The sequence below is a fragment of the Meles meles genome, chromosome 8 (assembly GCF_922984935.1).
Source record: "Meles meles chromosome 8, mMelMel3.1 paternal haplotype, whole genome shotgun sequence".
NCBI lineage: Eukaryota > Metazoa > Chordata > Mammalia > Carnivora > Mustelidae > Meles > Meles meles.
Genome location: NC_060073.1, coordinates 44,029,409 through 44,042,900, shown reverse-complemented (window position 1 = coordinate 44,042,900; position 13,492 = coordinate 44,029,409). Strand labels below are relative to the sequence as shown.

General features: G+C 37.9%; 1 protein-coding gene across 1 annotated transcript in view; it reads left to right on the top strand.

Moving 5' to 3' along the window:
- The window catches only part of LOC123948910 (L-lactate dehydrogenase C chain), a 46,396-nt gene that overhangs the window by 4,973 nt on the left and 27,931 nt on the right, over nt 1–13,492 (top strand). The window contains exons 3-4 of the mRNA XM_046016100.1: nt 4,224–4,341; nt 11,604–11,777. Coding sequence (XP_045872056.1) covers nt 4,224–4,341; nt 11,604–11,777 — 292 coding nt within the window. The remainder of the gene's footprint in view (nt 1–4,223; nt 4,342–11,603; nt 11,778–13,492) is intronic.

Sequence of the window (13,492 nt, the reverse complement as noted above, 5' to 3'; positions counted from 1 at the left end):
GCCCACGGTCAAGTGGCTAATATAGGAGAATGGGCTAGAATTCAAACTTTGGCAATGTGGACACAGGTCCTATTGTGTTCTTAAAAACTTTACTGGATTATTTAGATAATTAAAAAAAAAAACTGGCAGAGGAAGGTGAAAAGAAGCGAAGCCAGTTAAATTCCAAAACCTCAAGAAAGGCTGAGGAATTGGAAGTACCAACTGCCTCACAGAGTTGAGGTAAGTGATGGGACAAACGTAAGAGAATTGGTTCAAAGTTTATATGATCAGAAGAAAACCACCAGATTCTCTTCTGCACCTTACTCAAACAAGCAACCACCTCTCACATATCAGCAGGCAATGGGAAGGAGTATATTCTTTGGAGAAATTGAATCAGACAGGTTCTTCACTCAAGACAGTAAAGACAGGCTTACTGAAAGCAATAGGATTAGTTGAAGGTACATTGAAGCAGGAACCCTGTGACTTCCACTGGGTTTCTAGAAAGCAGGTTGTCAAAGATGGAATATAGAAAAGAGATGAAATTAGAGAACCAGTCAGGAGGTCCCATTACTCATTGATATTTCAGTGAGAAAAAAGAAAGGGAAGAAAATTATTCAAGAAATAAAAGAAAAAGTCTAAGACTAAAGTGAGTTTGCAGGTATAAAGAATTTATTGCGGAAAAAAAAAATTGTTGAATGAGGCAGCTGGCTGGTTCAGTCAGCAGAGCTTGTGACTCTTGATCTTGGGGTTATGAGTTTGAGCCCCACATGGAGTGTGGAGATTATTTAAAAATATCATCTTAAAAAAACTTTTATTTATTTGACAGAGAGTGAGAGCACAAGCAGGGGGAACAGCAGAGGGGGAGGGAGAAACAGACCCCCCACTGAGCAGGGATCCTGATGCAGAACTTGATCCCAGAAACCTGAGATCATGACCTGAGTCGAAGGCAGATGCTTAACCATCTGAGTCACCCAAGCACCCCTTAAAAATAAAATCTCAAGAAAAGTTGTGCTCAGCACAATGAATCAAAGGCATATTATCATGAAATTTATATCTGTTTCATACTGGTGTATAATATCAAAGGCATATTATCATGAAATTTCAGAACTCCACTTGTGAGAAAAGGTCAGTTGTTGGAACCCATTTATTTCCTACTAGAATCCATAGTATACTGGTAAATACCCAGTTCACATTGATGTGCATTGTGGGATAAATGGAAAGTGATGAAAGATATTAAAATATGCACATTTGTATAGTTTATTGACTTCAAGGAATATATAGGGTGTAAATGAGTACTATAACACCTGCGTATATCACCGAATGGCAGACTTTTTTTTTTTTTCCTCTTATGGTTCGCCTCCCCTTCCAAATTTTTTTTTTTTTAATAAACATATAATGTATTTTTATCACCAGGGGTACAGGTCTGTGAATCGCCAGGTTTACACACTTCACAGCACTCACGATAGCACATACCCTCCCCAATGTCCATAGCCCCCTCCCCCTCTCCCAATCCCACCTCCCCCCAGCAACCCCCAGTTTGTTTTGTGAGATTAAGAGTCATTTATGGTTTGTCTCCCTCCCAATTCCATCTTGTTTCATTTATTCTTCTCCTATCCCCCTACCCCCCCATGTTGCTTCTCCATAAAGCATAGCAGTATGTCGTACTTCCTTCTGCTGTACAGAGTAAAGTGGTCCTAGCAGTTTTCCTTAGATGGATTTTAATTCTCTTACTTATCTCTTACTTTACTATTCTCTTATCTCACCATGGTTATTCTAGGACTCCCTGGAATGATCATAGCTATTCTCTCTCTCTTTATTTTTAATTTGAGAGAGAGTGGGGTAGAGGAGGCAGAAGGAGAGGGACAGAGAGGCTTACGCAGACTCCATTCTGTACATGGTGCCGAACACTGGGCATGATCCCATGACCCTGAGATCACAACCTGAGCCCAAACCAGAGACTGTGCCACCTAGGTACCCCACTCATAACTATTCTTAAAAGATTCTGACAGGCTAAACAAACCCAAACTCTGTATTTGGAATTCTACTTGAGAAATGACACACATAGATATTGTTAGTTCTTAAAAAACAACAACAACAACAAAAACGAACTTTTAGGAATTATTTGAGTTCTGTCTTTGGCAATCAAGACAAACAGAGCTGGGAAGATTCCCTTGAAAAGAGAATTGTCTGGTAACTTGTTAAGAAGAGATGTAATTCAAATTGGAAACATAATTTAAAAGCAGGCTCTGTTGGTTACTATTGTTACTCAGCTCCAAACCCAGTTTTCTGTATTCTGTGGTGCTGGTGCTGTATCTTTGCATAATCTTTTTCTCCTTTACCAGTTAACATCTTGTTAGGTTCTAGGCAGGAGTGGAGGAGTGGTGGAGCAGAGCAGGAGTGGAGAAATGACCTCTGTCCTGTTTGCTTATTGTTTTGGTCATTTTCCTCTCAGCTGCAGCCCATGCCTCAGTGGTAGCAGTTGGTTCTAGCTTCCAATTTCTTTTGGAGCTCCAAGCCTCATTTTGCCCATTCAGTGGTATCAGTAGTAGCCAGGTTTTGCTTCTTCCAGAGGTCTGAGCCTGGCTCCATGAAGCACCTCCTTTAGTCTCTTTGTTCCCTCAGTCTTGGGGTAGTAGATTCAAACTATGATTTCTATCTCTGGGTTGCCTCAAATGTTCCCTTTTTGTCCTTTCAGCCCTCCAACAGCTGTCTCACCAATTCCCTATATTAAATACCTCCTGTTGAAATGCTTAGAGTGGTTTCTGTTTTCCCGTACAGATCCAAATACATAGACTAATATAAAAATGGATCTATAAACATTATCTGGTTTTCTTATCAATTAGCTTAGAAGTGATATGTGATTCTTCTGGGTGAAATTCCTTATCTTCCTTATGTTCCTGATATATAACACATAATTTAGTACATTTTAGAAGCTACAGTTTTCCAGAAATTTCAGATGGCATCTGATCTGAGAAAAAGGGTAGCAAATAAGGACTTTGATCCCTTTCCCTTACTTCTCATCTTTAGAATCTGGCCACTGGAATATGAGGGAAAACTCTCCTTCTACGTAGTTCTGTATTCTGTTTCATTTAGTAAACTCAGTTCAAATCAGAGTAAGCAAAAAAGAGACTATACAGATTTTCCTGGACTTATGATGAGGTTACATCCCAATAAACTCATCGTGAGTTCAAAATGTATTTAATACACCTATTCCACCTGTCATATCTTAGCCTAGCCTACCTTAAGCATGCTCAGAACAATCACATTACATTATTGTGTATGTAACTACACTCTAAGCTAATGTAATTAGCTAATTAATGTAATGTAATAATGTAATGTAATATAATATAATATTGTAATAATGTAATAATGTAAGCTAAATAATGTAATAAGCTAATTACATTAGCTTAGAGTTGGGCATAATCATAGAACACAAAGCTTATTTTCTAATGAAATTTATTGGTTCTGAAAGTAAAAAACAGAACAATTGTTAAGTGTATCCATTGTTTACCTCACGATTGTGTGGCTGACTGGGAGCTATGGTCTGGTTGTATGCCCATCTACCCCTAGGTTGGAGATCCAATTTTTTTTTTTTTTGAAGATTTATTTATTTGACAGATAGAGATTACAAGTAGGCAGAGAGGCAGGCAGAGAGAGAGAGAGGAGGAAGCAGGTTCTGCACTAAGCAGAGAGCCCGATGCGGGGCTCGATCCCAGGACCCTGGGATCATGACCTGAGCTGAAGGCAGAGGCTTTAACCCGCTGAGCCACCCAGGCGCCCCTGGAGATCCAATGTTAAATGTACTGTGCATGAAATGGGTTCCCACAGAGGCCACCTTTTTATTTTAGTCATAAGGATGCATATTAAAAACTTGAGCCAATTCAGAAATTAGGCATAAAGGTTAAATGTAATAAAATCCTTTGAAGGAACTTATTAATAGCTTTTCATCATTCTTAAATTATTACCTGAGGTGGGGAAAAAAGCCACTTGTAAAAAAATTATCAATTAGTTTTGAAGGCAAAGCATTTAGTAATTTTTGCTACATTCTGTTGCTTACCTTGGCTTCTTTCTGGTCACTCTAGGCACATGCACACACTATCACTTTTATAGCATCTTTTTCTATTAAAACATAACTGTACTTCGATTATAAAGTAGCCACACATGAATTTTTTCTTTTTATTTTTTGAATACTAAAGTAAGAACCTTCTTCAGAACATGTTATTCAAAACTTTCATGTATTTTAGGATTTGGCTGATGAACTCGCTCTCATTGATGTCGCAGTGGACAAATTGAAGGGAGAAATGATGGATCTTCAGCATGGCAGTCTTTTCTTTAATACTTCAAAGATTACTTCTGGAAAAGGTTAATTTTAATTTAAAGAGTTCTTTTCAGAGTTTTAAAAAGAGTAATGAATTTTACCAAACTGGTCTCCGTAAGTACAAAATTAAAAATACCATCACTCTCATTAGTACATACAGTTTAAAAGGTTAATTTTTTATTTTTAAATCATTTTAAAAATGATTTTATTCATTTATTTGAGAGAAAGCACAAGCAGGGGGATAACAGGGGCACCTGGGTGGCTCAGTTGGTTAAGCTTCTGACTTTGGCTCAGGTCATAATCTCAAGGTCCTGGGATCAAGCCCCACATTGGGTTTCCCGCTCAGTGGGGAGTCTGCTTCTCCGTTTTCCTCTGCCACTCCCCCTGCTCATGTTCTCTCGAATAAATAAAATCTTTTTTTTTTTAATATTTTATTTATTTATTTGACAGAGAGAGAGGTCACAAGCAGGCAGAGAGGCAGGCAGAGAGAGAGGGAGAAACAGGCTCGCCACTGAGCAGAGAGCCTGATGCGGGGCTCGATCCCAGGACCCTGAGATCATGACCTGAGCCGAAGGCAGAGGCTTAAACCACTGAGCCACCCAGGCGCCCCTAAATAAAATCTTTTAAAAAAAGAAACAATCATTAAAAAATTAATTATGAAATGCTTGACATATAAAAAGAGATTAAGTATAACAAACATCAGTGTATCCAACACCCAGGAAAAAAAAATATTACTAATTCAATTGATATATTCTTTTTTACATCTATTCATATCTCAATCCTGAATATACTGGTTATCTTTACCATGCATTTCTTTTACACCTGTGTTTTAGTGACTTACCCCATATTATATAATTAAAAGATATAATTGGCATAAATACATTTGGATATAAACATGAATAATTCTTTTTTTTATTACCAAATAATGTAATATTTGCCCCAGGGGTACAGGTCTGTGAATCATCAGTCTTACACATTTCACAGCACTCACCATAGCACATACCCTCCTCAGTGTCCATCACCCAGCCACCGTATCCCTACCCCCCACCCTGAGCAACCCTCAATTTGTTTTGTGAGATTATGAGTCTCTTTGGTTTGTCTCCCTCCTGACCCCATCTTGTTTCATTTGTTTCTCTCCTTACCCCCCATAACTCCCCACCCTGCCTACAATTCCTCATATCAGAAGGATCATATGATAATTGTCTTTCTCTGATTGACTTACTTCGCTTAGCATAATACCCTCTAGTTCCATCCACATTGTTGGAAATGGCAAGATTTCGTTTTTTTGATGGCTGCATAGTATTCCAGTGTGTGTGTGTGTGTGTGTGTGTGTGTGTGTGTGTGTGTGTACACCACATCTTCATCCATTCATCTGTTGATGGACATCTAGGTTCTTTCCATAGTTTGGCTATTGTGGACATTGCTGCTATAAACATTCAGGTGCACGTGCCTCTTCGGATCACTACATTTGTATCTTTAGGGTAAGTACCCAGTAGTGCGATTGCTGGGCCATAGGGTAGCTCTATTTTCAACCTTTTGAGGACACACCGTACTGTTTTCCAGAGTGGCTGCACCAGCTTGCATTCCCCGCCCTCATTGGTCTCCCTGCTCAGTGGGGAGTCTGCTTCTTCTCCCTCTGACCCTCCCCCTGCTTGTGCTCTCTCTGCTTCTCTCTCTTTAAAAAAAGGGAAGAAAAAGTACACAGACCTTCCCTGTGAAAGTCTACTAATTGGGAGTATTCAGTTGCCTTAGATATCAGTATGTTTTATATAAGTTAATTTACTGAATCATTTAAGTGAGTCAGGTTAAAAGAGCTCCTACTGTGTTAAAATACTTAAAAAAAAATCATTCAGCGTTTACTTTCTGGTAATGTGGCAGGATAAACACCTGGATCAGTCTTTTTGCTGTAAATTACAAAGCTCCTGCATAAAATATAAAAGAAAGATGTTCTCAATCCTTAAAGAATTCATTTAGAATTGATATGCTCTTAATAAAGACATTTTCAGAATAGGCATTGAGTGAAGTCAGGAAACTGGAGAGTTAAGCAGAGCATTGTAGCTAGTTTTTACTACTAGCATTAGTCAAACTTTGTGAACTTCAATTTTGGTTTCCACTGCCTCACAGGATTTGAGGGACTGGAGACAGGACTTAATTTGGGGAATTCTATAGGAGTTAACTTCATAAAGCTGGAACTCCAGTGGACTACACCAGGGGTTAGTAAACTCTATTTTGTAAAGGGTCAGATATGTTAGGCTTTGTGGGATCTATAGCCTCTGTCAAAACTACTCTGTTCTTGTTCTAAAGTGGTGATCAGCAGTATGTAAAATGGGTGTGGCTATGTTCCAGTGAGATTTTATTTACTAAATCAGACGATGGGCCAGATGTGGCCTGCTGGCCCTCATTTGGCAATTCCTTAATATAAGGATGATCTTGAAGTAATTCGTTTCTCCCTATCTCTGAGGACTGATTGTAAAATCAAGTGTCTCAGCTGCTTGAGTAAAGAAAGGAAATGGTGGCCAAGATTGTAGATACCAGCGGCCCTTATTTGAACTCCAAAAAAACTCTCAAGCAGTCTTAAAACTTAAGATAATCTTGGGTCACCTGGGTGATTTAGTCGGTTAAGTGTCTGACTCTTGGTTTCTGCTCAGGTCAGGAATTCATGGGTCAGTGGGTCAAGCGGCTCCGCGTTTAGTGGGGAGGCTGCTTGAAGGTTTTCTCCCTCTACCCTTTCCCCCACTTTCTCTTCCTCCCTCAAATAAATAAATACATCTTTTTCTTAAAAAATATTTTATTTATTTATTTGACAGACAGTGATCACAAGTAGGCAGAGAGGCAGGCAGAGAGAGAGGAAGGGAAGACGGCTCCCTGCTGAGCAGAGAGCCCGATGTGGGGCTCGATCCCAGCACCCTGGGATCATGATCCGAGCTGAAGGATTAACCCACTGAGACACCAGGCACCCCAATAAATACACCTTTAAAAAAAAAGACTTAAGGTAGTCTCTGGAAGAAACCCACTTTATTTCAGGGCTCAAAGAAGTTTCACAAATAATATTCCCCAAAAAATGAACATCTCACAGTAGGACTAATTAAATCTACCAAAAAAATGCATGAGCAAGGACCAGCAGAGATAACAGAAAAGGCTACCATAGATTTCAGATATTGAAATTATGAAACACTAATTAGAAATTAACTATAATTATTCCACATATAGAAATAAAGGACCAACTTGAAAATATCAGTATAAGACAGGAAAACCTATATTTTTAAAATAGCCAAATATAAGGGTGCCTGGGTGGCTCAGTCAGTTGTGTCCAACCCTTGATTTCAGCTCGGGTCATGATCTCAGGGTCATGGAATTGAGACCTGTGTTGGGCTCTGTGCTCAGTGCAGAATCTGCTTGAGATTTTCTCTCTCTGCCTCTCCCCCCAACTCTCTCCTTCTCTCTCAAATAAATAAATAAATAAATAAATAAAATCTTAAACAAGAAAAGTAAAATAGTCAAATATAACTTCTAAATATGAAATAGAATGAAATAAAGAAAATGGATTTAATAACAGAGTAGACACATTGAAGAGGGAAATGATGAATCTAAGGCAATTACAAAGAAGACAGCAAGAGGGGCACTTGGGTGGCTCAGTGGGTTAAAGCCTCTGCCTTCGACTCAGGTCATGATCTCAAGGTCTTGGGATCGAGCCCCACATTGGGTTCTCTGCTCAGCAGGGAGCCTGCTTCCCCCTTTCTCTCTGCCTGCCTCTCTGCCTACTTGTGATCTCTGTCTGTCAAATAAATAAATAAATAAAATCTTAAAAAAAAAAGACATAGAAAATAGAACAGGCTAAGAATCATAGAGGATAAAGTGATAAAATGTCATGCTCATCTAATTAGAAAAGTGAACGGGGAAGACGAAATATTGGAAGATTTATAATTGAGCATTTTTGAGAACTAATGAAAAATAACACATACTCAAGCCAAATAATCTCAAGGATAAATACAAAATCCCTATCTAGACACATTCTTATGAAATTAGAAAACACTAAAGGCAAAGAGAAAAAAAATGTTACTAGACAAATTACAGAAAGAGGAAAGAATAATTGATTTATCAACAGCACAGTGAAACCAGAATACAATGAAATGATATCTTTAATGTGCTGAGAAAGAGTAAATGTCTATCCAGAATCTCTGCCTAGCAAAAATATCTTTCAAGAATAAGGTTACAGGGCGCCTGGGTGGCTCAGTGGGTAAAGCCTCTGTCTTCAGCTTGGGTCATGATCTCAGGGTCCTGGGATCGAGCCCCACATCACACTCTCTGCTCAGCAGGGAGCCTGCTTCCCTCTCTCTCTGCCTACTTGTGATCTCTGTCTGTCAAATAAATAAATAAATAAATAAAGTATATTACAAAAGGAGAGAGAGAAAGGTTATAATACATTTTCAGACAGACTAATCAGACCCTCTCTAGTAATGCAAAGCCAAAATATGGAAAGAGCCCAAATGTCCATCTACTGATGAGTGGATAAAGAAGATGAGAGATAAATATATGTATGTAGGAATATTACTCAGCCATCAAAAAGAATGAAATCTTGTCATTTGCAATGATGTGGATGGAACTAGAGGGTATTATGCTAAGCGATATAGTCAGAGAAAAACAAATACCATATGATTTCACTCATGTGGGATTTAAGAAACAAAACAGATGAACATAGGGGAAGGGAAGGAAAAATAAAGTAAGTTGAAAACAGAAAGGGAGGCAAGCCATAAGAGACTTGGCAACTATGGGAAACAAACTAAGGATTGCTGGAGGGGAGGTGGGTGGGGGAATGGGGTAATTCGGTGATGAGCATTAATGAGGGTACTTGAGGTAATGAGCATTGGGTGTTGTAAGCAACAGATGAATCACCAGATTCTACCTCTGAAACTGATAATACAGTATATGTTAATTAAATTGAGCTTAAATTAAAAAAAATTTAAAAATTAAAAATTAAAAATGCAAAAATACATAATAAGGCAAAAGAAGAGTGATCTTAGACACAAGGTCTGAAATGCAAGAAAAAATGTGAAGAGCACAGAAAATGGTAAAATTGAGGACAAATCTAAAATACAAATCGTATAAGACTATATAATATAGGATTTAAAAACTTAAAAATATAGCATATAAATGTGGGTGTGAAATGTGGTAATGGGAATGAAGTAGTGTTCTGAGTTCCTCAGTCATTAGGGAAGATGGAAAGGTGATGATTACCTTTGTACTTTGATAACTTAAACATGCATATTGTAACTACTGTGATAATCTTTAAAAGAGTAGAAACAGTGTAACCTCTAAATTAGTAAGGGGGAAGTAGTAAAATTAGAAAAACATACCTAGTGAATCAAAAAGAAGGTAAAGGAAAAAAACATAAGAGACAACATATAGAGCTAAAAGTTTAGTGAGGATGCTTGACATAAAGTTATTAATAAAAACTTCATTGTACGTATATATGTCAAAAACAAGCAGAAGAATTTAAAGCTATTATTTACATTATAAAAAATGGAAGTATGTGGAAATAAATCTAACAAGATATCTATAGAGCTTTTATTCAGAAAAGACAACCTTGTTGAATGGTATTAAATACATAAATAGACCTTGCATATGTAAGTTTCTCTATTTGTAAGATATCCATTCTTCTCTTGATTATAGATGATACGCAACCATAGTCAAAATCTCAAAATGCTTTATGTTGTATAGACATTAAATTCATTCTAAAATTCATTTAGAAATTCAAAGGTCCCAAAATAGACATTTTTTTGTAAGATTATTAAAAACACCTATTTGATGCAGCCTCTTACAAATAATTCCGTAAAAGTTTCACTCTGCCACAGATGCATCTGTGTGGTAAGAAGCCTGCCCTATCCAACTGGTGTATGCCTGAATGAGGTCCCATCTCTTGTCCCAGCTAGTGTGCATGTCTTTCATGTTGCTCCTGTCTATTGCTTACTTCCAAATCCAGATAACCAAATAGTCCTTTATCCCCAAAGTAGGTTCAAAGCAGTTGGTTCAGGCTTTCCAGGATCTGTACATTTCTAAAATCCCTGGTAAATCATGGGAGGACTAAAGTCCCAGTGGGTGGCATATTGGCCATCTTTGAAGAGCTGCCCCAGCCTCTGTTTGCTTGGCCTCTTTTCTCAGCTTCACAATGGTGATGGCCTGATTGCCCAGTAAAATGTATTTGAGAGAGAGAGAGAAAGCACAAGCAGGGGGAGAGGCAGAGGGAGAATCAGGCTCCCGGCTGAGCAAGGAGCCCGGTGTGGGACTCAATCCTAAAATCTCGGGATCATGACCTGAGTTGAAGGCAGACTCTTAATGACTGAGCCACCCAGCACCCACTTTTTTTTTTTTAAGATTTTATTTATTTATTTGACAGAGAGAGAGATCCAGCAAGAGAGGGACCACAAGCAGCGGGAGTGGGAGAGGGAGAAGCAGGCTTCCTGCTCTCCTTAATACCCCTCTCAGTCAATTCTTTTCTCTATATATTGGCCTTTTGAAGCTGTAGTTGATATGTGGCTGTCTTGATATCTTTTTTTAAAGATTTTATTTATTTATTTGACAGACAGAAATCACAAGTAGGCAGAGAGGCAGGCAGAGAGAGAGGGAGAAGGGGAGAAGCAGGCTCCCCGCTGAGCAGAGAGCCCGATGTGGGACTCGATCCCAGGACTCTGGGATCATGACCTGAGCTGAAGGCAGCGGCTTAACCCACTGAGCCACCCAGGTGCTTCCCTCTCCCCCCTTTTTAAGGGAGGTTTCTTTTCTTTTCTTTTTTCTTTTTTCTAAATAATTTTTGGTGAAAGTTTTTTTTTTTTTTTTTAGATTTTATTTATTTATTTAACAGCAATCACAAGTAGGCAGAGGCAGGCAGAGAGAGAGAGGGAGGAAGCAGACTCCCCACTGAGTAGAGAGCCCGATGCGGGGCTCGATTCCAGGACCCTGAGATCATGACCTAAGCCGAAGGCAGAGGCTTTACCCACTGAGCCACCCAAGTTCCCTTTTTTGTTTTTTAAGATTTTTATTTATTTGAGAGACAAAGAGAGTGTGACTGTGGGGAAGGGCAGAAAGAGAGGGAAAAACAGACTCCCTGCTGAGCAGGAAGCTGAAGCTGGGCTCAATCCCAGGGACCTGGGATCATGACCTGAGCTGCAGACACTTAACCGACTGAGCCACCCAGGCACCCTGATAGATGAGTACTTTAATACCAAGGTCTTACAATAGACTTTTAAAGAAGTAAGGCACAGTAATTATGGCATTCTTGATCCAAGTATTGCCTTCTGTTTCTTTTTAGATTACATAGTATCTGCAAACTCCAAATTAGTTATTGTGACAGCAGGTGCACGGCAACAGGAGGGAGAAAGTCGCCTTGCCCTGGTGCAACGGAATGTGAACATCATGAAATCAATCATTCCTACCATAGTCCAGCATAGTCCTGACTGTAAGATGCTTATTGTTTCAAATCCAGGTAAGTCTTTTATCCTCTGTTTAACTGAATAAGGATGATCTTTCCATACTATTTTTAAAAAACAACTTTACTGAAGTAATGTTTATGTATAATAAACTGTACCCATTCAAAGCGTATAATGATTTTTCCAGCTTTATTGAGATACAATTGACATAATGGGTAAAGTGTATAATACAATGATTTGATAAACTTGTATATTGCAGAATGATTACCACGGTAGGGTTAGTTAATACTTCCAATACCTCACATAATTACCATTTCCTTTTTATGGTGAAAACATTTAAGATTTACTCTCTTTGTAGGTTTTAGGTATATAATACAGTATTGTCAACTATAGTCACCGTGCTGTACCTTAGATATTCAGAGCTTACTCATTTTATAACCATAACTATAAACATCTCTCCATTTCCTCCCTTCCCCAGCCCCTGGCTACCACCTCTTTGTTTTTATGAGTTTGGCCATTTTAGAAGCCACATGTAAGTGACATACAGTATTTGTCTTTCTCTGTCAGACTTAACTTCACTTAACATAATGCCTTCAAGATCCGTCCTTGCTGTCACAAATGGCAGGATTTCCTTCTTTCTCATAGCTGAATATTAAATTGTATTTATATAATTTATACAATATAAATTGTAATTATATAATTTATATAATAAATATATGTGGCTGAGTATTAAATTATACATATACAATATTAAATTGTATACATATATGTCTATATATATATATATATATATATATCTTACATTTTTTTTCTTCTTGTGCAGCTTTTATTCCCATGACACATTCATTCCATAACTAGAAGCCTGGATCTCCTTCTCCCCTGAACCCATTTTGCCCAACATTCTCACTCCACTCCCCTTTGGCAACCATCAGTTTGTTCTCTGTATTTATAGGTCTGATTCTGCTTTTTGTTTGTTTATTTATTTATTTTTGGATTCCACTTATGAGTGGAGTCATATGGCATTTTTCTTTCTCAGTCTGATTTATTTCAGTTAGCATAAATACCCTTTAGGTCTATCTATGTTTTCTCAAATGGCACAATCTCATTTTTATGGTTACATAATATTCCATTATATACTACATTTTCCTTATCCATTTGTCTGTTAATGGACACTTACATTGCTTCCATATCTTGACTATTGTAAATAATGCTGCAAAAATATAGGGGTGCACATATCTTTTAAAATTAGTGTTTTCTTTTCTTTGGGTAAATACCCAATAGTAGAATAATTGAATCATATGGCATTTGTGTTAATGTTTGAGGAACCTTCATACTGTTTTCCACAGTGGCTGCAACAGTTCGCATTCTCACCAACAGTGCACAAATGTTCTTTTTTCTCCACATCTTTGCCAACACTTGATGTTTCTTATGTTTTTGATTTTAGCCTTTCTGACAGGTGTGAGGTGATATCTTGTGGTTTTGATTTGCATTTCCATGATGATGAATAATGAGCATGTTTTTATGTATCTGTTAGCCATCTGTATGTCTTCTTTGGAAAAATGTCTATTCATGTCTTTTGCCCATTTTTAAATTGGGTTATTCATTTGGAGAGGGTTGAATTTTATAAGTTCTTTGTATATTTTGGATACTAACCCTTTATCAGATACATCATTTGCAAATATCTTTTCCCACTCCATCAGTTGCCTTTTAGTTTTGTTGATTATTTCCTTTGCTGTGCAGAAGCTTTTTATTTAGATGTAGTCCCAATAAT